Raw genomic sequence first — 22,086 nt, 5'->3', positions numbered from 1 at the left:
CTTTTGGGGTAGGTTGTTTTCCAGCCCTTGCTTTCGTCTGTCTACCCTTCACTTGCTGTGTGTTTCCTTAGAAAGGGCAGTGTCCAGACAGAGTTGCAGTTATTCCACCTTATTCCACAGTTATTCCAAGTTTTATCAGCATGGGTGGACTATGAGATTTCTGTTGTTATCTGTCAGGCTGTACTCCAGCATGTGTATCCCACTATTGTGTTTGCAATAGCATGATATTAACTCCTATTCTTCCCCAGTCCCTGTCTGCACTGCTGTGGTGTAACTCTGCATGCCAAGTTGCTTTCCTGGCAGCAGGAGTGACAGAGAGCCCAGGTTCATGGAGAGAAATTGGGAAGCACTTGCTGACCTGTTCCTCTACTTGCTCCCTTCAGTGATGCTGAGTCCAGTTACTCCAGCCACCCCTGGCCCTGGGTATGAGGGCAGCCTGGCCTGGTGGGAGGGGTTAGCACGTCTTTCCCTACAACCATTGACACAGAGATGGCATTGCTCAGGGAAAAATCACTTTTAATATCCCTGTTGCGTTCAGCCTCTACAAAAACTACTGACTGGTCTGTACCAAACCGAAGGCTTGGTGCGAGCCTCCCTCACACAGGTGGGCATGTGTGGAGAGGAGGATGGTCCAATGTAGCATGGAGCAGCCCCTCCCCAGGGAGGGGTCTGCACTTGGGAGTGAGTGGGGCTCCCTGCCCTGTGCCTAGCAGGGGCTCGGGAGTGCAGGGCTGAGTCGATGATCAGCATGAGCAAGGCGCTGCAAGCGTGCAAGTCACCAGGTACGGCACAAACATGTGCTGGGGCCCTGAGCTGCAGGTGGCACCCCCCAAATAGCACATCCTCCTTATGGTGGAGACAACATCTGTGCAGCACCAAGGGGCTCCAGGCCTTGCTGGGATGGGGATGGTAAATGACGCTAAGGGCAGTTCTGGGTTGGGCCGCCCCTCCCTGCTCTGCCTGCAGGGACACCGTGACAGACACTTCCCCACCTTTCCTTTTTCCACCTATTCCTTGAGACCAGATGCTACCAGGGAGCAGCTGGGCAAGGGCCCTCGGACTCCAGCTAACTGGTCCAGGCTGTCTGGGTGGTTCAGCCCTGCCAGGGGCACATCCTTTCTCGCCTGGGGATGGGGCTCTGCACAAGTCCTGCAGGGAGGGGCGGCACGAGTGGGTGGGCAGGCAGCGAGCGAGTGCAGACCTCCTGCTGTTGGACATGAGCCTCATGGCAGGAGACCCCCATGCTGCAGACCTGGAAGACACAAACACAGACTGGTGCAGGTGGCCAGAGCTTGCTGTCCATGACCTGCTGCTGCTCAAATTTGCAACACCTTTCCTAACCAGGCTCAGGGATACAGACACACATTTCTAGTGAAAACACGAGTCAAGGTCTCACTCAGTCTCTGGCACCCAGTCTGCTACTATATCCCTTGACCCTACTTCAGCCCCCCACATGTGTGCCTACGTGGACTCCAAACCACATCATTGGGCTTTCCTGCTTGAAAATTGATTTTATGCTATTTAAATTGAGGGACCTCCCATTTGCTGGGGAAGGAACGTTGTACCAAGAAGCAGGTTCCTACCTCCAGTCTACGTGGGCCTCCAGCACTGTGCTCCAGCCACGCTGCTGCTCAGGTGATTAATGGGGCGAGATTGGAGCTTTCCTCTGGTGTCTTCTCACCCTCCGATGATGTCCGCTGCTTTCGCCCACCTGCAGCAGCAAGGGTGCCTAGGGCTGGGGTGCTGGGAGCCAAGGGTGCTCAGGACAGGGGGTGCATAGGGTTGGGCCAGGATCAGGTGGCTGGCTCTGCCTGAGCTAGCCCTAGGAGCAGTTTTGCCTTGCTGCTGGGGCACTGATAGGGAACTGGGCTGTTCCATGCCAGCCCCAGGCAGGGTGTCTCAAGGACAAGGCTGGGGAGCAGTTGACATGGGTAGCGGGGTGCCGGGGCAGAGCTCTCCCCTGGGTGGTCCCTGCCCAGGTCAGTCACTCACTGAGGGATCTCAGCAGCCTCTTGCCCAGCGCCTCCTCAGAGCTGCTCGGGGATGAGCTGGTCCCGGCCTCTCTGCCTGCGGACTCTGCTTCCTGGACGATCTCGCAGCACTCACTGTCTGCAAAAGCTCAGCATGGCTGCAGCGCCCCAGGGCACCACAGCCATCTCCACCCCCCTCGTGTACCCCAGCCAGACTCACTCTGCCGCTTGCTGTTCTCCTCATTGTCAGCCAGCTCCTCCTGGATGAAGGGGATGCCCTCCATGCGCAGGAACACCGAATCGCTGGGACTGTGCAGCCCCTCGGAGTGGCTGCCTGCAGGGACACAGGGCAGGTGTGATGGTGGTGTGCCCTGGGGCAGGACATGGCAGGCAGGATGCCAGCCATAGCAGCAGGTTCCGCTACCAGAGACCCCGGGGGACATGAGTGCGTGGCAATGAGGAATTATGTCTGCACAGTAGCACCTGTGTGCACGTACAGGCACAAAACAGCGTCCACAGGTGTGTGCGTGCAAACGCCCATGTGCCCACTTCATGTGCAACTGCATCTCAGAGGTGGTTGTGTGCATCATGCCAGAGGGTCCCAGCACAAAACCCCAGGGAACATCCAGCATTGGCCTGTGCCAGGGAAGGAATGCTGCTGACTCACACATGACATTGTTTCTCTCGTTCAAGAGGGTGGTGGGATCCTCCTTGGGTGTCTGTGGGGTTCCCCGTGCGGTCGAGGCCTTGGTTGAATCCCTGTCGAAGGCCTCCATGTCAGGTGACTGGGGCGAGCTGTCCATGCGGCTGGCCACCAGCGCATTGTGGTACTGCTGCCGAGTCACCTGGGCACACAGACACGTGCACCCACTCAGTGGGCACCAAGCCCCACCAGGACCTCCCGGAGACTTGGCAACACCAAACCTCTGGACAATAGGAGTGTGGGACTCCCACCACCCACTGGGCACCCACCAGGCTCCTGGGGCACTGTGGAGCAAGAGGGTGCCTGGGCAGGTGTGTCCAGGGTGGTGCAGTCCCTGCCAGCCCAGCCCGTACCTTGACAAACTGCACATCGCAGAGGATGTGCACGGAATAGTCGGGTGTGTAGATGTTGTTGCTGCTGCTGTGGAGCTGTGTGCTGCTGCCCCCATAGTCTTCCCGGTTGGGGGACTCGGAGCGGTTGAGCCCGCTGCACCGCGACGGGGACCTGTTCACTGCAGGAGGGCACAGCAGAGAGGCAAACACTCACTCTCACTCGTGGCGTTGCTTGGGTTCCCAGTGCCAGTGTAGGGCCAAGGTGGACCAGTCACCTCCAGTGGCTATTCCCCAGGACATCAGGGCTGGCAGGGGCCCTGTGGCAGGGTCCTCCTCGGTGCACGCTGTCGGTGGAGACTGAGCCATGCCAGCCTCTCAAACCAAAGGGACCAGGCAGGCATCCGACCTGGCACTGGCAGCAGAGGTTAGGGCTGCTGCCCGCCAGTCACTGACAGCTCTCTTGCTAATGCTGACCTTCTGCACTGCATTTGGCACAACTTCTCCTGGTTGCAGCTGGCAGCCCATGGGTGTTTGCTTAACCTGCTTTGAGGGCATGCTCCTGTTCACCCAGACTGACAGATCAGGAGCAGAAGCTGCCATGGCAAGCTGGCTTGTCACTCATGTTGATTGATGGCCTCTGACACACAGTGTGACAGATTTTGTCTAGTCAGTGATTTATTAGGAAACAAAGGCAGCTTGTTCCTTACATGGGTGACGTTGTGCTGACTTTGCTCTGCTTCTAAAATGCCCTTTTATTACCCAGATTGCCAGAAAGCAAGGGAAGCAGGGCAGCATACATGCAGGGCTGCAGGTAACGTCATCAAAAGCAGCAAGTCAAAACTCCCAGGTGTTAAGTGCAGAAAATTACAGAAAGCGCACACCAAAGAAAGGCCAAGCTGTCCACGGCTCTCCCTTGTCCCCATCCCATTCTTTCTGGGATTTGCATCATACTGGAGAGGGTTGCTGTCCCCAGTCACCACCCATGCTCCAACCAGTGAGGGGCTGTCCAGCATGGGGTGCTGTGGGTGCTTCTCTCTTGGCACTGCCTGGCATGCAGGGTGGAGGGGGCTTGGGGCACTGAGGACAGGGTGCTAGAAAGAGCCTGCCACATGCAGAGGTCCCTGGCCAAAGCCATGCTCTGTTACCTGGAGAGCCAGCCAGGGAGTCCCCTCTGCTGAAGGCGAAGGTACGGGACACTGAGACAGGCACTGCAGAGAGAGGGACAGGGTAGGAAGGAGGAGACTCAGGGGGAGGTGAGGGTGGGGTACAGACCAAGAGGAAGAATGAGAAAAAGAATCATGTGCCAGCAGTCCTGGGCTGAGCTCCCACTGCTCTCTCCAGCATCCCTTCCCTCCCCTCTTACCCCCCTACTGTTACTCCCCCTACTCTGGGGAGGTGTGCACCAGTCCAGAGGACGGGGACAACAGCAGGAACACAGACTTGAATGCTGTAAATCAACAGGCTTCTCTGTGATGAAGTAAGGGGAGGTGAGGTTAGGGGGGTGAGAACCAGCTCCTGCCCGGCCTGTCTGCACAGCCACACAACTCCTTAGAGCCTTGGCATGGGTAGAAAGCATCTTCCTCCAATTGCCTGAGTGCTAGGATCCTTTTCTAACCCTTTGCCAGCCACTGCCAGGACAGGGGAGTTTGTGGTCAGCTTATGCCGCCTGGGAAATGAGAGGAAGGTAAGTCACTGTGCTTGGCATCTGGGATGCTTCTGTGTGTGCAGGCACACGGCAGAGAAGGAGTGTGCTCTGCAACAGCCCAGCCCCACAGCTGCAGGCAGGGGCGGGCAGAGGGTGATTCACCTTGAATCCCTTGAAAGCAAAGGGATTCATGCCAGGCTGCCTGGAGTTCCCTGCAAGGCCCTGGGTCTCAATAGCCTTGGGGCAATGCTGAGAAGAGCTACCCACTGCAGGCTGATCCTTGCAGGAACTGCAAGAAGCCAGGATCCTGCATTCAGGGCTATCTGACCCATTGCCACAAAGAGGGTAAATCACAGACACTCACATTCCATGTTTTATTGCCATGGGTTACAGCAGCAGCGACAATTTCAAGGCAGGTTGTTCCCCCTCCCTGTGATTACTGCCCTCCACAGCATCCCTGGGCCATGCCACAGGGTACAGAGTACAGGGCTCCACTGGGGAGCACAGAGAGACCAACACACAGGCTGAGTGGTGCACTCCTTAACACTCTCCCGTGTCTCATCTCTGCTCTTTGCCAGCACCTGCCTCGAAAGCACTGGAAGATACAAGCCCTCTGGCTGCCCTACCTCCAGCCACCGTGCCTGTAGCATGGCTGCAATATTCTAGGAACCATCTTCTGCCTCTGTGATTAATGTTTTTAAATTGCTGCAGGAAATTTGCCCTGCAGCCCCATTTTCTGATCTTCCCCAGTAACTCCTGTTCCATGTCCTCCCCCAAATAAAAACCTTCTGCAAATAAAAAAGACACCACCATGAAGCACTGCCCCAAACAAACTTGTCCAGATGGGGGCAAAGGACGAGTTGATAACCACCAGCACTCACTGCCTGCTGTCACCATCCAACCCTCCCCCAGCATCTGTCACCACAGGGCACCAATGCCAAAGATCAGCTGTCGATAAAAAAGTTGCATAACAACAGTTAATTAATAACTGTTAAATGCTCAAGGGTTAATGTCAGAATTCTCAGCTGTGATACACTACTCACGCTCATTTCTGTTGGGCTTTCCTTCCAGGAGGAAGGAGGATGCCAGCCTGACAAGGGAGATGCCCTGTCACCTCTGCTTCCCAGCCTGCTTCCTTGCTGGCCAGGAGTGTGATGCCACATATGTCCCATGGCAGGCAGGGATGCCTGCACAGCAGAAAACATCTTGTGACACTGTCACATGTGAGCATGGGGATCGGCAGCGTTCTGGCAGGCGGCGCGGCAGATATGCACGGCTGCACTGACACAGCTGACACAGCCCTGCCTGGCCCGTGGCCTGTGGCCTGCGTGAGCCCCAGTGGGGCCCTGAGTACCATCACCCAGGACATGGGGGCATTGGGCCACCCAGCAACATCAACCACTTCACTGATTTCCTCTGTCCAAACTGAGTGCACTGTGGACGCATGGGGAAGCAGGAATGAGCACTGAGGGGTTAATACAGCAGTCCACGAGCCAGACTTTGAATGGAAGCAAATCAAGTTGCAGAAAATAGGTGAATCCTAGAGCTGCACAAAGACTGGTACTCACCAGAGTAAGTCACCTGCCCCAAGGGACTTCCCCTGTTCTCTCAATCCCATTCCTCTTTACACCTCCCTAAAGGTTAAACTTAGTGGGTTCTTGTTTTGATTAGGCACCAAGAGCATCTTGGTTTACCATCAGCACTGCAGATCTGACTGCAACATCTGGGGTTTGGATGAGGGATGTGATGGACTGGGGGTGGGTAGCACCTCAACCTGTTCCTGAGCCACCAGGGACTAAATATTTGCAGGGGTGATCAGCAAAGAAGGGGGTACCTCACAGTCTCCCCTAATCAGAGCTCCCTCTTAACTTCTGCAAACAGAGGATCTGCTTCTTCAGGCAGGGAATTTATCAGCACTGGGGCACCAACTCAGCTAATTTACCACCACCACGTGCAAACATCCCACAGGTAAATTGACACACCTTTACAATTTCCGAGCAGCTCCCATTCCCCCAGTGTGGGACCTATGCTCATCTCATGCCCTGAGCCTTGGGAATGCAAATGGGTCCAGAGATGTCACGCTGAGACTTAGAAGAACCATGTGAGAAGTCACAGGGTTTACTGCTCCCAGGGTCCCAGGGTTCACTGCTCCCATTGGCATGAGCATGCTGCCACCCTTGGGCAGGGCCCCTTGCAGCACGAGCCATGTTGGGACCCACCTGCAGAGATCCAGCACACAGTAGAAACTTCAAAGGGACCTCAAACTCCCTCTGTGGGGACTTTGCTGCATCAGCTCCTTAACATGTTGTTTCTCTGCCAAGCTCTTTAAGGGATGACCTCAGCATAGAGTCTAAGCTGCTCTGCACAGGGTGAAAAACCAGCCCTCCTCCAGCCAGCCAGTGCTTCAGAGGAGAGGTTTTAGGGCCCCAGCCTGTCCCGAAATACTTACATAGGAAGGAGGATCCAGCCAGGCTTCCCACTTTTCGCACATCATTATCTGAAACAACAGTTGGAGCTGTGGGAATAGAAGAGAAAGGGCTCCCACTTGCCCCATATCTGGCAGCAGGGCCACCCCACCCCACGGCCAGCCCCTTCCCCCAGCCACCAGCTGACTTAGCCTCCATGGATGCTGCTGAATCAAAGGCAGGGCCAAACGGAGACTGCAGAGGCCTCACCTGAGGAGACGACAGCCATGATGGCAGGGACACCATAGTAAGTGAATGCTCCATTCTCAAACCGCAGTCCTTCCTTGCCAACCTCCACCTCCACTTTCCCCTGAAAGGAGAATAAAAACCCTCTCAGACAGGCATCCCATGTTCCTAACCACTGTCCTACCTAGGGCTGCAGGGACCCCTGCTGTCCCATACAAGAGCATGGGCATCTTTACTGGCCAAAGCAGCCCAGAACGAGGTGGTAAGGAGAAAATGGGGCCACCCCCTCCCACCCTCTGCTTGCCACTGCTCCAGGCACCTGCAGGATGAGGACAAAGTAGTCGACGGGGCGGTTGCGCTGGTAGAGGTAATGCTCTGCTGCCTTCTTGTTCTTTCGGTCGTACTTGAGCTCCTGGATTACATTGGGGTGTTTTAGGAGCCGCAGCAGGATCTTCTCAGAGAGGTAGGGGGACTTGAAAGGCTCCACTTCTAGAGGGGAGGCAACACATGCATGCTATGCTCAGCAGGTCTGGGGCTGCCAGGAACCCCTCATCCTCTGAGCTGCATGGCCCCCTCCTGCAGCCTCAACACCCCATTGCCCAGAGAGCAGCCAAAGGCAGAGCCACGTTGGTGGGATGACCAGGTTGTGGGTCCAGGCAGGTGAAAACTGCTCATCAGGGGAGGCTGAGGCAGGAATAGCTTAGGGATGCCTTGCAGGGCTGGTGCTGCTGCAGGGAGCTGGAGGGCTGGCACAAGGGCAAGCGTACCTGTTGCCATGAACCGATGGGTAGCCAGGAGGAGCTGTGGGGAGATCTTCACCTTCATCTCACTCTCTGACAGCCTGAAGATGGAGAAATCCTGGGGCTTGCGTCCCCGGTGGGGAACCCGCTCCTTCTTCCGATTGTCCGCTGCAGGCAGAGCAGAGCACTCACCTGCAGCAGCCACAAAGCTGCTGCAGCCACAGGGCCCCATGTCACATGCACATGCATAGAGAGGCACATCTTGCTGCACCCTATGGTAGGGCTGCTGTGGAACAGCAGATGGAGCAGCAAAAAATGTGCTCTGCATCACAGCCTTGGGAGCAGCTCCCTGGGCAGGGAGCAGGATCGTGAAACACACTTCTTCCTCAGGAACAAGTCTTGGGTTTCCCTGGCTTGGATGCATCACCCAGAGTTGCAAAAGAGTTTGGGAACCACCCATGGGCATTTCATATACATGTCCCAGGGTCAAGCCCTGTCCAGCCACCAGTTACTGATGCTTCTCTACCTTGAGCATTCAAGACTCCCTAACACCTGGCTAGCATCACTCCATCATTCTTGTCTTTCCCACCATGACAGTGATTGCTCTGGGGAAGGACCACAAATTGCTCTGGCCTGTTTCCTACCCACATGTCTGTCTGTCTGTGACGGCTCCCACCCTGGCTCCTGCAACCGCAGTAGCTGCTCTGGGACACTAACTGTACAGATCCGTCTCATCCAGGATCTCGGACTTGATGATCTCTTCAATGACATCTTCCAGGGTGACAATGCCCATCACCTCGTAGAATGGGTCTCCTTCCCCTTCGTTGTTCACCCGCTGCACGATGGCCAGGTGGGACTTTCCTGCAGGGGGAGAGCAGAGTGGCAGTGAGACATCCAGCCCTGGTGAGAGGTGTCCCCAGCATGGTGGGTGGGCAGGTGGATGGGGTTTGGTGGGAGGCACAGATCACAGCCAAACCTCAGAAGCAGACACTATCACCCCAACAGCCCTAACCCAAGGGGAAGTGCTGGACACGCAGCCCAGCCTAACAGGCCTGCTGCTACCCAGGCCGATATGTAGATGTCACAGGCTCTTTTTTAGGGCCACTTGCTTTCTTTACCAAGGCTGTGAGTCACTCTTTGACAGCCTCATGTGCAGGAATTAAGTGTACATTATACCAGCTGCTTCTTACTTACCCTCAGCTTCATTGGCATGAGATAACTCTTAACAGAGCAATGGGACAACGTTCTCCAACATAGAAATGTGAATGTGTTCTTGGGCTCTACTGATTTCTCTCATCCTCCTGGTGTTTTGTCATTCTGTTGCTAATTATCTTTCCTATTAAATTGCCAGGAACATCTCCCCCTCATCTTTCTATCCATCACTGTCTAGACTGATCCTAAGGCTTTTCTTCAAATACAGGCAAAGCCTCTGGCTCCTTCGAACAGCAGCTGGTTTTAATGCAGAAACATGTATGTTTGTTTGCAGCTTTCAGCCCAACTCCTGCAGAACTCTTGGGTGAACCATCTGGGTACACACACTGAACACTTTTCAAACCATCAGCTTGTACCTGAACTTTTTCTCCAAGCCCTGCCCCTGACAGCATCTCTTCTCTGTTACCTTAAACAAGAAGAGTGGGACCAGGACCTTCAGCTGCAATGACGGTGACTCCTGCTTGGAAGTTGCAGTGTTCCTCAATCACAGTTTTAGCTTCCTCACTTGTCCCTTGTAAGCTGGCAGATCTGCTGACACATTCTCAAGCTTCTTGTTTTTGGCATACTTGAAACATTTCTATTTGTTTTAGCATGTCCAGCCCTCTGTAAGCTGTTTTGACTTCTTCAACGTCTCCCTTCCTTTACTGACTGCTTTGATTTATGCTCCTGCTCAGCATCTTGACTAGAACCCAACTTCCAAGCCACAAACAACTTCTGGGTTTTTAGCTCAAATGTATTCTTGGACCTGCCAATGAACTGCACTGGTTTTCTTACTGCCCCTGTGGCTCCTACACTGCTCAGCAGTGCACACAAGTTCTGAACCCCTGGTTTTACTTAAGTTAAAAGCGTCCTTATCAGTACCACAGCCAACAACTTCCCTCTGTTTGCTTTTCATCCCTGGGGTCTACTGTTGCAATGCCTGCACAAATCCAGCTATACCATGGGCACTGCAGGGACCTCTGGAAAGCTGCAAACATCTTATTTTCCCCATGGGCTCAGAGCTGAGCTCCTTGAACAGCAAAGGTCACCCACAACAGGAGCAAGTCCCCCCTGCTGTGCAGCTGCCTCTGCTTCTCCCATAAACCAGCCCCAGCAAGCTCGGATGCTGCTCCAGGCAAGGAGATGTGCACAGTGTTTATACATAAAGATGTAACAGGGTGGGCTTCTCCCTGCTGCACAGTCCCTCCTCACCCACCAGTGCCTTCTGGCTCGTCCCCACAGACGTACAGGGACAAGCACAGCCAGAGCAGCCTGCCAGTCCCACAAACACATCTTGCTGGGGACCATGCGACCTTCAAATAACCCTGCCCTGGATCTGAGACGACCAAATGACATTTCTCAGCCTAAGATCAGCACTATACATTTCTCACAGCAAATCTTGGGCATTTTCCACAGTACAAATTCCCTCCTCCTCATACCAAGCTTTTATTGCAAGATTTCAGAGAGCAGCTCGCTGCCTCCCACGCCTACAGATTTAGAAACAAGAACATAACATTGCGGTAAGTAGCACTGAGATGCACTTTAAAAACCCAAATCAATAGCCTTGGGGCACTGAAATTTAAGCATGTTCTTTGGACTGGGATATTCACTCCTTTCATACATAGGTTTGTGCATCTTGTCTCTTCAGTGGGTAATAAAGTAACACAGCACTTAAAAAGAAAAAAGCAGCGGAGTTGGCTGCAAGACAGCAGCAACAGCTACGTTTCATCTTAGCAAAGTCCAGCTTTTGAAAATGTCTCCTTTGCCAAACTCTGCTCCCAAGCACTGGGGCCATCTGGTCTCCTGCAGCTCCTCGGGTGAGCAAGGAGAGAGGAGGAGTTATTTCTTTTGGCTGAAAGCTTGTTGTTAATGACATTTACATGCAACCCAAAACCACCAAGCCCTTACAAAAAGCTTAGGTGCTACTTAAAGGCAGTCAGAGAGTGATGGAGGCAATTCTTTTTTTGGCCAAACACCTACATCGACACTGTAATTTACACTAGAGCAGCCTCAGAGAAATGTGATTCCAGCTCCATGTTCACGTAGCAGCAAACGAGATTATTTAGAAATAAGCCAGAACTGTTAGCCTGGAAGGAGACCCCACGGTTTCACCGTGCTGGGGGTAGAGCCAGAAGGGCTGTTAGAGCACTCAAGAGTTCTTTATTTTCACAGAAAATAAACACTTGTAGTCATACTATAAACCCCCAGGTTTAAGTTTCCAGGCTAACACCAACATTAGAGATGGAGCAGGTACCCAGCAGTGGAAAATTGTTGCAGTTCATGTGGTTGCTACTTCCCACGCCAAGTGAGCTAATCCCAGCCCATGTCTGGCCAGTTGGTATCCGTGTCACAAAAAGCCCTGGATCCCAGTCCCAGCCCTTGCAAATGAGTGCTGCTCCCAGCTGGTCCCCTCTGGAAAAGGGCTGATTTGCCCCAATTTCTCACCTGAGGGACGTGAGATTGTTTGCAAAGTCGTGCCCCCCACCCCCATTCTGACCCAACTGGGTTCTGCATCTCCTCCCATCCGTTTTTTAACAGATCCTATAAATTTTGACCTGATAAATTTGAGTGGAGGGGTTGCAGATGCCCTGGCTGTATGGTCATGGCTTGCTTCCTCCTGGGTGATGCTGCCAAGCTCAGCTGTATCCCTCTGCCCAGCCCTGGGAGCTGCTACACTTGTACAGGGGCAGAATCTGCACAGTTTTTTGAGGAAGCAATGTCTGAGGGAAGGTGGCGGAGTGACAGACCTGGAGACACTAGAGGGGTCACATTCTCCTCTGCAGCCATTACCCTGCAGGTCAGCCTCAGTGGGAGCACAAGAGGGAGATAAATAATTTAAACAAACCCCAAACTTGATCTAAAACAGATTTAAGATCTATAAAACTGACCCCAAAACCCATGCTATTGTAACAACTGCCTAATAGCTCAAATGAGATGAATTATAAGGGTGAGCTGCCTCCCCACTAGCAAGCTGTCACATGTGAACTTTACAGGGCTATCGCTGATGCAGGAAAGCACAGTGAAACACTTGAGAATCAAAGCCTTGGTTTGCCAAATGCTAGAACAAATGGGCAATTAACTTCTCTTGTGCGAATAGCTCCGCCAGCCTCTGCAGGACTACTCTTGCACAGGAAGTCTATAGGTGATTAAGTGTCTGCTCAGCATGGGATACAACTGCACTAAATTCTTTATGAGCTACATGAAATCTGCTCTTTTCAAACAACAGCTTCAGTGGAAAGTTAATGCCTCAAAATGCTAAATTACAGAGCTAATATAAACAGCTGAGAGCTTCCAGATGGAGCAAGCATCTGAACAGATATCTACAGCTTTTATGCCCATTTTTAGGAGCCTTGTTTTTCGTAGGCACCTAAATGACCTTAGGCTCATAGATCCACCTCAAAGCATCCTCCCCAATGGGAGAACATGGTCTGAACACATGGAAATGCCTTTACTTCTGGGAAAGAAAGTGTTGTTGGCTGCAAATATAGCCCAGACTACTTCTTTATCATTTTTTTATGTAGGTGCTCTGCCAGAGGAATGTTAAAGATGTTTTAGCCTTGTCTCTTGTTGCATGGGATGAACATTCTGAGCATGAAATTCATTTTCATAAATTTTATGGTATGATCTGAAGCTGTTACTAGGAGATCAAAGGTACAGGCACAAGCCGTGAACCATTTACAGCTACAAAATGGAAGGCAAAAAAAAAGAGAGTAATTTTTAAATAAGGTCGATTTGTGAAACAACCATGATGTAACTGAAATCTATTTTCTGTGTGCTGTTTTTCAGAGCTCTTGTCTGGGCCAGGGGCTGTCAGCATCTCTGCGCCCCCTTGCAGACCTGCACCTGAAATAAGTGGGGACTCTGACTTGAACTTCTTGAACTGGAAATGTGTATGTGACTGTGCTCATGTGTTATCACGACTCTGCACCAAGGGTGAAACCACAAGCCTGAGGAGTTGCACATCTACACATAAACAGGGGGGAAATAACCAAGAGGGCTGCAGGGTCTCCCAGCTCTACAGGAATCAGAGCTATGCGAAGGGAAAACCGTAAATCCTAATCTAATCCAGACCTTCTTCAGAGACAAGAATTTCACCTGCTTACATCTCTCTGTAGCCTTTCTCATATTCTGCTTTGGTGCTTTTCCTAATCCTAATGAAAACAGTGAAAAAGGTGGAATATTTGGACTAGCTGATCAATTACCATTGACAAAGCAGACCAGGAGGGTAAGGGGGAGATTCAAGGGGACATGGAGCCTCACCTTCCATCTGCTGTGCAACAGGGTTCTGACCTCCTGGGTATGACTCTGCCTGCCCACAAATGGCAGGTCCCCTTGCATGTTACTTGGAGCCCAAGGAAGCCTAAAAGGATGCCGGGGCTTTCTCAGGCTAAAAAACTTTTGAAGACCCAATGCAAAACTGTTTTCATTTGTGTCTGTAACTGGCCATTTTATTCTTTTCCACAGCTCAGTATGAAGGTGCCTTTGACAGCTCCCAAGAGGGAGATGGGTGGTGGGTTGCCCTCTTCCCCAAGGACAAGGCTCCCTCTTGATTTGCTGAACACCTCCTCGGAGCAGGCCTGTTCCTGGGCTTATTGGAGTAGGATAGAGCAGCCCAGGGTTTACACAGTAAGATTTAGCACAGCTTGGGGGGTAATGCACAGTAATGTTTCAGGTAGAGTTGCATCATGAGACACTGTAATAATTTTTTGTCTATCAGCAGCTCACTCACTCTCAGCCTGGCAATCGCCTGGATGTGTAGGGGATATTTCCTGGGTAAAAACTGGCTCCTTAACCCATACAACTGCCTAAGGAGGTCATTGCTTCAGCCCATCAAGGTGCCCAGAATAGCAGCTATAACATTATAACTAAATCTCTCGAAGGCCAAGTTAAATTTGAAACAACGCTGTGTGCTTGCAATTCCTACAGGCTCAGAAGGACAGTACAAAAAGCAGATGAAATGGTACTGACCCCAGTTCCTGGCAAGTGTAAGCACCTTCTTCAGTTACATTCAACTTGCAGAAGTCTAGTAGGCTGTGGAGCATTTTGAAATGCAAAGACAAACTCCAGGGCAGAGCTATCCTCCCCACAGGACAGGCTGTTCTCTGTGCTAAGCCTGAAAGTTTGGGGTTTTTTGGGAATTTATTTTTAGTAACTCTTAAAAGACACCAAGCCACAGAAGGCTAATTTGAGTTGCAGCTCAGCCTCTGCCCTGCTGCAGGAAAACAAACGTAAGTGCAAACTTCTACTGTTCCTCTGACAGAGGAAAGTTACTTGCTGAAATGTGACACTGCTGTATATAGAATTCTCCAGGAAATCAGTCAACAAAACCCATAAACAACTTGAAGAAGCGGTAAGACTATGACTTCCCAAAGGCACTACAGAACAAGGAGGTGGACCTCACAGAAGAGGTCCCCATGAGGAGTTATATCACAGGACTGAAGCTGCAACACGCATTGCTTGGTTATCTTTTAGGGATGGAGGAGAAACAGACTGCACCACCCACAGCATTTCACACTGAATGAATGTATAAACCTTTCATTCTAGCTCCACATTCCCAAGGTGAGGTTTATCCTACAGGAAGCTCATCTGCTCCTCTACATTGCTTTAGCTTGCTAAATACAGTGCAGTTATTTCTCTGGTGTACTAGGTATTTTCTCCTGGGAGCCTAGAATAAAGCCAGGTACTCTGAGATGTAAGAATACAAATTGCCAAGAAATTGTCTCCCAGTTTTTTCACTCCTTCAGTATTTTCATCTTCTTTCACTTGGCTGCGGGTGGCAAAATTACTATACTGGCTTGTATTTTCTTATTTTTAGCAAAGGGGGGACACATTTTGTGTAGCACTTCTATGTAAATGCTGCACAACTATGTATGCCTTCTATAAAGACCCTGTCTAGCTTGCCTGAAAAGATAGGGAATTGGGTGTCCAGACCTCGTTATTTCTGCTGACTTTTGATGAGAAGATAAAAGTCAAAACCATCTTCTAGCACAAGTATTTCCTTTCTTCAACTGAACCTGTCTCACACTGCTGTGATGTTGTTTCTCAATACAGTTTTTGCGGCTGCCCTCCTCTTTTGGGCTGTGGGCTGAAGTCCAAACTATTCCCTAGCAGGCCAAACCTCCCCTCTGCTGCTGTTTGCAGCCTTCTCTGGGTTTTTCCCAGTTCCCATCAGGACCTCCAATTTAACCATCTTTCTGCAGGAACTAGTGCCAAAAGAGATATCAAACAATGGCAGCAGCAGCAAGGTTGTGAAGAGGCAGATTAGAAGAGTTTGACCAGTTCTGCTGTGATGGGGCAGGGGCCAGGTTTTGTCAAACAGGAGCTCACAGCTGTTCTTGGGCACCATAACCACACTTGGCCATTAGCTCCCTTGGTGCTACTGAAGAGTAGGCTACTATTTCATACCAATTGAAATGTTTTGGAAAGCTGATGCTACACATCCATGGAAGGTAATCCCTTCTACAGAAAGTCCTGCTGGGGGAAAGGGAATTTGCTACTCGTCTATGGATTAAAATCAAAGCAAACATCAATGCATCTTAATGGAACTGAGCTTGAATGAGGTTAGTGTGAGCATACCTAGAAACAAATGAAGGAAAACTTCCCTTCAAACCCTGCTATAAAAGACTAGAGAGTAAAAAAAGCCAATCATCTTCATAGCTAGGATAGAACAGTGAGAGAAAAGAAATGCATCAGGTAAACAAGAATAATAGTGTGATACTGGTGAGTAGGAGAAGAGACAGAAAATGAAAGTGCTGCCAGAGGTGTGAGCAAGAGTCCCAAAGTGCTGTATTTAATAATCCCTTGACATTTTCAGTAAGAAAGAACAAAGATTTGTGTACTGTGGCAAGGAGCTCTGGCAGTGAAATTGTGTTACTTATACATTATGCAAAAATTGACATTACTGGTATAGTGGATGTGACAGAACATTAATCATTCGTGAAACAGATCAGAAGTACACACTGCTATCCAGGAAAGAAAGATATAAAATGTTATGGGTATTTTGTACAAAAACTGTAATAATAAAAATAAATAAAGGATACAAAACCTGTTTGAGTTAATCACAGGAGATGGAAAGAAAAGCTGGCAAGGTTTCTCTAGAGGCTTGTCAAGGACATAAGGACCTGAAGATGGTTATGAATACCCATCCTTACCAGAGACTTTAATTTCCTAGAAGGAGACGGGGCCTTATCAGTGGGAGCATTTGCTGTCCTGCAGGCACCTTGAATGTACAAAGTGATTAATGCCTTCATTAAGCACTTGCTGAGCCAACAAGCAATCAGCCTACTTTCTAATTAGTGGAGATGTCACAGAAGACCTGGCCATGGAAAGCAACCTTGATTGGATCAAACAAAATACTTCACCATAATTCAAACGGACACAGAAAAGGAGACAGTGATGAAGATTCTTAATTACAAATGGGAAATCTTTATTTTAGAAATTAAGTGGTCAAGTGAACAGGGCTGACACAGCAGTGGATGAGGCTGAAGACAGCTGGAAGCAAACATCTGTCACAGTGCAGGAGCCAGCACGAGAACCTGTATTTGGAACTGGGAAAAGGGAGTTTAGGAGGGTTAAGTGCTGGGCTCTTGGGAGGTGACTATCTACAGACTCAGGGTGCTGGGGGTGAACAAATGCCTACAAATAGGGGAAAGATGAATTAGAAGAGAACATCAACACTTGGAGAATAACATCTGGGGGAAGAGCTGGAGTTGCTAAACGCCATGATGAGTTACATACTAAGACCAGAAGCAAGGCTTTTCAGACGTTAATTTAGAAAACACAGGTAGAAGTGAGGTGGGAACGGAAAAAAGTTTCAGGGAGAGCTCTAAATAGGGGCTGCAGCAAAACACTCCAGAAGGCCACAATGGCAGGCAGATGTAAAGGAAGAATAGTCTGAAGTGATATGCCAAGAGTTTAATGGAGCAAACTTAAAGGATGGATCATCTTCATCTGAGATGAAGACTAGCATGAAAAAGTGTAGGGCGGATAGCAAGGCTTGTTAGTGTACCTGTGAGCTCAGGGAGCGGCACACACAGAACACCTCTGTTTAAGGAGGGCAGAGAGGACAGCAAGCAAAAGGCAGGGAGCTAAGCAACCACAAGTCCATTTCTACAGGTCTGTTGATCCATAGGGTACCAGAACAAATTTGGAGGGAGAAGTATATCAAAGTAAATCAGATAAATTGCAGGAGAGGCTGACCAAGGGAGAGGGTGCCAAAGTCATCTGACATCTTTAGACAAGAGAGAGGTAGCAGAGACCTCAGTTGAACTTCAGTACAGTTGTGGTGTCATGCAGGAAGACACAGTTAAGGAACTGTGAAGCGCATAAGGAATTAGGAAGAGGAGAGACAAATGCTGCAACTCAGAGAGCAATCCCAATGGTTTTGCTAACAGTCTTATATTAAGCCCAGGAATTTGCTGATTTGCACCATTGGAAGTCTCCAGTCCTGCTGAGGGGCAGAGAGGGCAAGTGGTGCATGCCACACTAAAGTCCTCTGCCTCTGATCCTGAGCAGTCATGGGGACACAGCTGAGCATCTCCGGAGGAGATGCTGACCTGCATGTATCTGATGATCACTTTCCCAGTGCACGAGAAAAATCCTATCCTCTCCTCCTCCCAGCTCTAAAAAAGAGCACGGAGATGACTCACAGAGAGGCTTTCTCTGTATCTGGAGTGGACCAGGGTGGCCTTTCTCACATGACCAGCTCTGCCTGCGGCAGAGCAGCCCCAGGCAGCCCAGGAGCCAAATGCTGCCCTCCTGCATTACATAATGCAGCATGTCATTGCTGCAGCCATTTCTTAAAGACTCACTCACCACAGTATGACGTACCGAGTAACGCGGCAAAACACAATTCCCAGTGGGAGGGCAAAACACATGCTGTGCGTATTCTCAAGGTATGGTTAATGAAATACAGCTCTCAGCATCTCTGGGGCTGCTGGCAGCTGCTGCATTATGAATGCTGTCACAGCTGCAAAAAAAAAAAGTACATCTCCTTCTAAGGGCTTAGGCTTTTCTTCTGCCTTTAAACCACTTACACAGAAACACTTTTTAAACCTGTTTCTCACTGCTAAGCTGAAAATGTGAAAGCAAAGTAATGAGATGTGATTTCCTGTCATAAACTCCTCCGCACAGAACAGCACAGCGAATGCTGCTTTGCCTGGGCAAGGGTGCAAGGCAGGCACCATGCCCATGGTACCAGACTCCTGCAGAGACATGAGCCCTGTGGGACAGGCTCACCTGCTGAGCCAGCAACGTGTGAGGTCAAAGGCTCCATAACATCACAGGTACAACCAGCATTGCAGGCCTTCAATCCACCTGAGGATCTTCCACCAGGTGACAGCAGGGTCATCGCCACACCAGTGCATGCAGGGCCCAACTCCCCCCAGCATCCCTGGTACCTGCAGCATCCTGCCAGGAGGCCACGCAGGGATGCCCGTGGGGGCTGCTGACCTGGAAATCATTGGGGGTGCAGAGGGGTGCAGGGGGAGCCCGGGAGGTGGTGGCCCGGCGGCCTCACCCTTCTTGAACTCCTCAAGCAGCGTGTCGAGGCGCGTGTCGTTGAAGACACAGTGGAGCGGGCGGCGGTAGAAGCGGGTGACAGTCTGCAGGGGAGTGCAGTCATCGGGGTCGACAAAGGCCAGGTCCTTGACAAAGAGCAGGTCGACAATGTTGTCGCGCCGGTCACCCTCATAGACCGGGATGCGGGTGTAGCCAGAACGGAGGATCTCGGAGACGGTGGCGAAGTCCAGCACGGCATCGGCCCGGAGCATGAAGCAGTCCGCCAGCGGCGTCAGCACATCCTCCACCACCTTGGTGCGCAGCTCCAGCGCGCCCTGCACCATGGCCAACTCCTCCCGCACCAGGTCTCCGTGAGGGCCAGCGGCGCGCAGCGTCTCCAGCAGCCGCTCCCGCGTAGAGAAGACGCTGAGCTCCTGTCGCAGTGCCCAGTCCAGCAACCGGCTGAGCGGGTAGCAGAGGGGGAAGGCGGCCAGCATCAGCAGCCGGGTGAGGCAGAGGGTGCGGGAGGCGATGGCCAGCCCGTGCCGCGAGCAGACCGAGTAGGGCAGCACCTCGCCGCCCAGGAACACGGCGGCGGCGCACAGCACCACCGGTAGCCAGGGTGCTCCCCGGGGCCCGCCGGCCGCCACCGCCGGCCCGCCGCCGGGCAGCGAGGCACAGAGCCAGCCGGCCAGCGCCGCGTTGGCCCCCGCCTGCCCCAGCAGCAGAGTGCACAGCAGGTAGGTGCCGCCGCCGCCGCGCACCGCCTGCACCCGCCGCGCCTGCTCCCGCTCGGCGGCCGAGCCGCTGTTGCGCAGGACGCGGAGCTCCAGCGGGTCCAGGGAGAGCAGCGAGAGGCGCAGCCCGCTGAACAGCGCCGACAGCCCCAGCAGCAGCAGGGCGCCCAGCGCCCGCAGCCAGCCCTCCTCGGGCAGCGGCAGCAGCCAGGTGCCCAGCGCCGGGGTAGCCGGCTGCACCCGCAGCAAGAAGCCTCCCGCCGCACCGTGGTGCGCCCAGGCCCGCCCGTCCCAGGCGCACAGAGAGAAAACCCGCCCGCCCGGCGCCGCCGCTGCTTCGCCCTTGCGCGGCTCCCGCACCCGCACCTCGGCCAGCGCCGATCCCGCCGCGCCCCCCGAGCGCAGCGGCCCCACCACCTCCACGTCCGAGGCCCAGGCGCTGCGCTCCCGGCACCGCTCCGCCGGGCCCCGCGCCGCCGTGCTCCCCGCCGCCGCCTCTTCGATGAACACCAGCCGCGGCTCCCGCTCCCCCGCCGGCCCGCGGCTGCCGTTTCCCTCGGGCGGCGGCTGGAAGTAGAGGCGCAGCAGGAAGCGGCTGCCCTCCGCCGCCTGCACCGCGCCGCCCTCCAGGGACACCCGGCCCGGCGTCGTGTCCTCGGGCCGCAGCCCCAGCAGCCAGGCGGCCCCGGCCGGCGGCCGCGGCGACAGCGAGAAGAAGAGCAGCAGGACGGCGCCCCGGCTCCGGCCCCAGCCGCCGCCGCTGCCGCCGCGCCCCGGGCCCGCCGCCGCCATACCGCTGTGCCGGCAGCGCAGCGCCCGCCCGCCGCCCCGGGACTGCAGCGGGGAGCCGGCTCTGCACGGCGCGGCGGCGGCACACGTGGGCCGGGGGGCGGGCAGCCGCCGCGCCACGTGCGACCGGGAGCCGGCCTGCGGTGCCCAGGCGGGAGGGGCCGGTGGAGGGGGGCTGCCTACCGGGACACTGCGCGGAGCACCGAGCGCTTCGTCCGCCCACCCGCCCCGCACGGGCCGTGCGGGAGCATCCTGGGCGGCACCGCGCTCTTCCTCCGCATCTGGTGCGACGCTGGCGGGCCTGCCCCAGAGCCCACTCCCGGGGATACGGGGCAGCCCCCACCTCTGGCAGCTAGAGTGGGCTGCGGTCCCGAGCAGTGAGCTCTGCCCTGGCCACCTGCGGCCACGCTGGTTCCCGGTGTCATCCCGGGTACACTGGCTACGTTTGCGGTGCGAGGGCGTCCCTCTTTGCACTGTGGTCGGGGGTTGCTGAAGGACTTCTCTCAGCAGTGTCTAGAACTGGGATTTGCAGTCAGCCTCCCTCTGTTATCTGCCAAGGCCCAACTCGTCAGCTTTTCAGCTCGAATTCATATACCTTCTTCCCGTGGTAGTGTTTCTTCGTTTGTTGGTTTGTTTGTTTGTTTCCTTTAATGGGGGCAGATAGTCTTTAGATTTGCGGTTTTGATAGGAAACAAATGTACCACACTGTAACTACATTTATTGTCATGTCTAGACCTGATGGGGAATGTTGCCAGGGTTTATCGGCTTCAGAAGTATATGCTAAAGAATGCACTTAGGAACTGTTGAAACTTTTGTGTCTTCCCTGGACCAGCATCCACGACAACCTTGAAACGAGGCTGGGGAACTGGAAAAGAGTCAGTTACTTACAACTGTAACAGGCTCAGTAGTGGCCAAGCAGGAAGCTAGTCAGAAAACGTCACAGAGGAAAAGAAAGCGCTCAAAAATTCTAATTATTCACTCATTATTACATCCATGAAAATAGGTCACTTTCTGTGTCAGTATGCCAGCAGGCAGACAGGCATGAAAAGCTATCAGGGAGATCTGTGCTCCTTGCCGTGTTAGGAGGGAATCTTCCCCCTCTCTGGGATAAATTCACTGGATGCTCACCGGGGCTGTGTGCTGCTTCACAAGCTCTGGCTGATCTTCCACTTTCTAACTCCCCCTTTGTTCCACTGGTACTGCCTAGTGCTCTACCTGGGCATGATTTATGGAGGAGCCAACTGGTAACCTACTTTTGCAGACCTTACCCCAACTTATACTACCTGAGGAACAGATCTCACAAGCTGCCCTAAGCAGTACCCGGAGTGACTAGGGACCAGCACAGTCTGCTCCTGCCTTCCTATCTGCAAGGCAGTGGGGATGAGGACATAGCTCCTTCCTTATTAGGACCCTGTGGGAACTATTGTCTAAGATCATCACAAATTTTAGCAATGGCAGGCTGTCATCAGGCCTGAATTTCTAGCAGATTTCTTGGTGCTGAGAATATTGTAAAGATGGTCTCTTTTTGTGCATCACTGCCATAGCAGAATTGTATTGCTGTTTGGAAACTGTCTACCCGTGCCATACATATTAATTTTATAATATTTATTAACTTGCGGGTCAGATTCCTGGAAGGTTTTCTGGTGATAAGTTACTCAGTATAGGACCTTAAGACTGTAAATTACAGGCTTGCTTTTTTTAGTTAATTAAGTACTTGGAAAGTATTCTTGTCCATAGTACCCTTGTCCCTAGAAGTCCTCGGACAGCACTTTGGAAACCACTAGTCTGGGCTAGTACAAGTGGGAAAAAAACATGGCACTGCAGGAGGAG

At 52.6% G+C, this 22,086-nt stretch overlaps 1 protein-coding gene across 3 annotated transcripts; it reads right to left on the bottom strand.

The window, feature by feature from the left end:
* Positions 1-499: 499 nt before the first annotated feature.
* Positions 500-20,326, bottom strand: CNNM1 (cyclin and CBS domain divalent metal cation transport mediator 1). 3 transcript variants are annotated; one of them, XR_003532366.1, is made up of 13 exons: positions 18,750-20,320; positions 8,759-8,902; positions 8,069-8,209; positions 7,621-7,790; positions 7,326-7,425; positions 7,100-7,165; positions 4,151-4,213; positions 3,027-3,184; positions 2,638-2,815; positions 2,191-2,304; positions 1,993-2,105; positions 1,584-1,711; positions 500-1,252 (listed from the first exon to the last, which is right to left on the bottom strand). XR_003532366.1 is itself a non-coding variant. In XM_027672249.1 (13 exons), the coding sequence occupies exons 1-12, from the start codon at positions 20,257-20,259 to the stop codon at positions 1,632-1,634; spliced, it is 2,841 nt and encodes a 946-aa protein (XP_027528050.1). In that variant the 5' UTR covers positions 20,260-20,316; the 3' UTR covers positions 500-1,252; positions 1,584-1,631. The 3 variants fall into 3 exon arrangements, 1 of the variants encoding a protein (XP_027528050.1); XM_027672249.1 differs by having other exon boundaries at positions 1,993-2,109; positions 18,750-20,316; XR_003532367.1 differs by lacking the exons at positions 500-1,252; positions 1,584-1,711; positions 1,993-2,105; ... (1 more) ...; positions 2,638-2,815; positions 3,027-3,184 and having other exon boundaries at positions 4,409-7,165; positions 18,750-20,326.
* Between the last annotated feature and the right edge of the window lie 1,760 nt (positions 20,327-22,086).

Source organism: Neopelma chrysocephalum, unplaced genomic scaffold (genome assembly GCF_003984885.1).
Source record: "Neopelma chrysocephalum unplaced genomic scaffold, ASM398488v2 Primary Assembly neopelma1_97390, whole genome shotgun sequence".
Taxonomy (NCBI): Eukaryota; Metazoa; Chordata; class Aves; order Passeriformes; family Pipridae; genus Neopelma; species Neopelma chrysocephalum.
The sequence above is the reverse complement of the archived record's forward strand: the minus strand, read 5'-3'. Positions and strand labels throughout refer to the sequence as shown.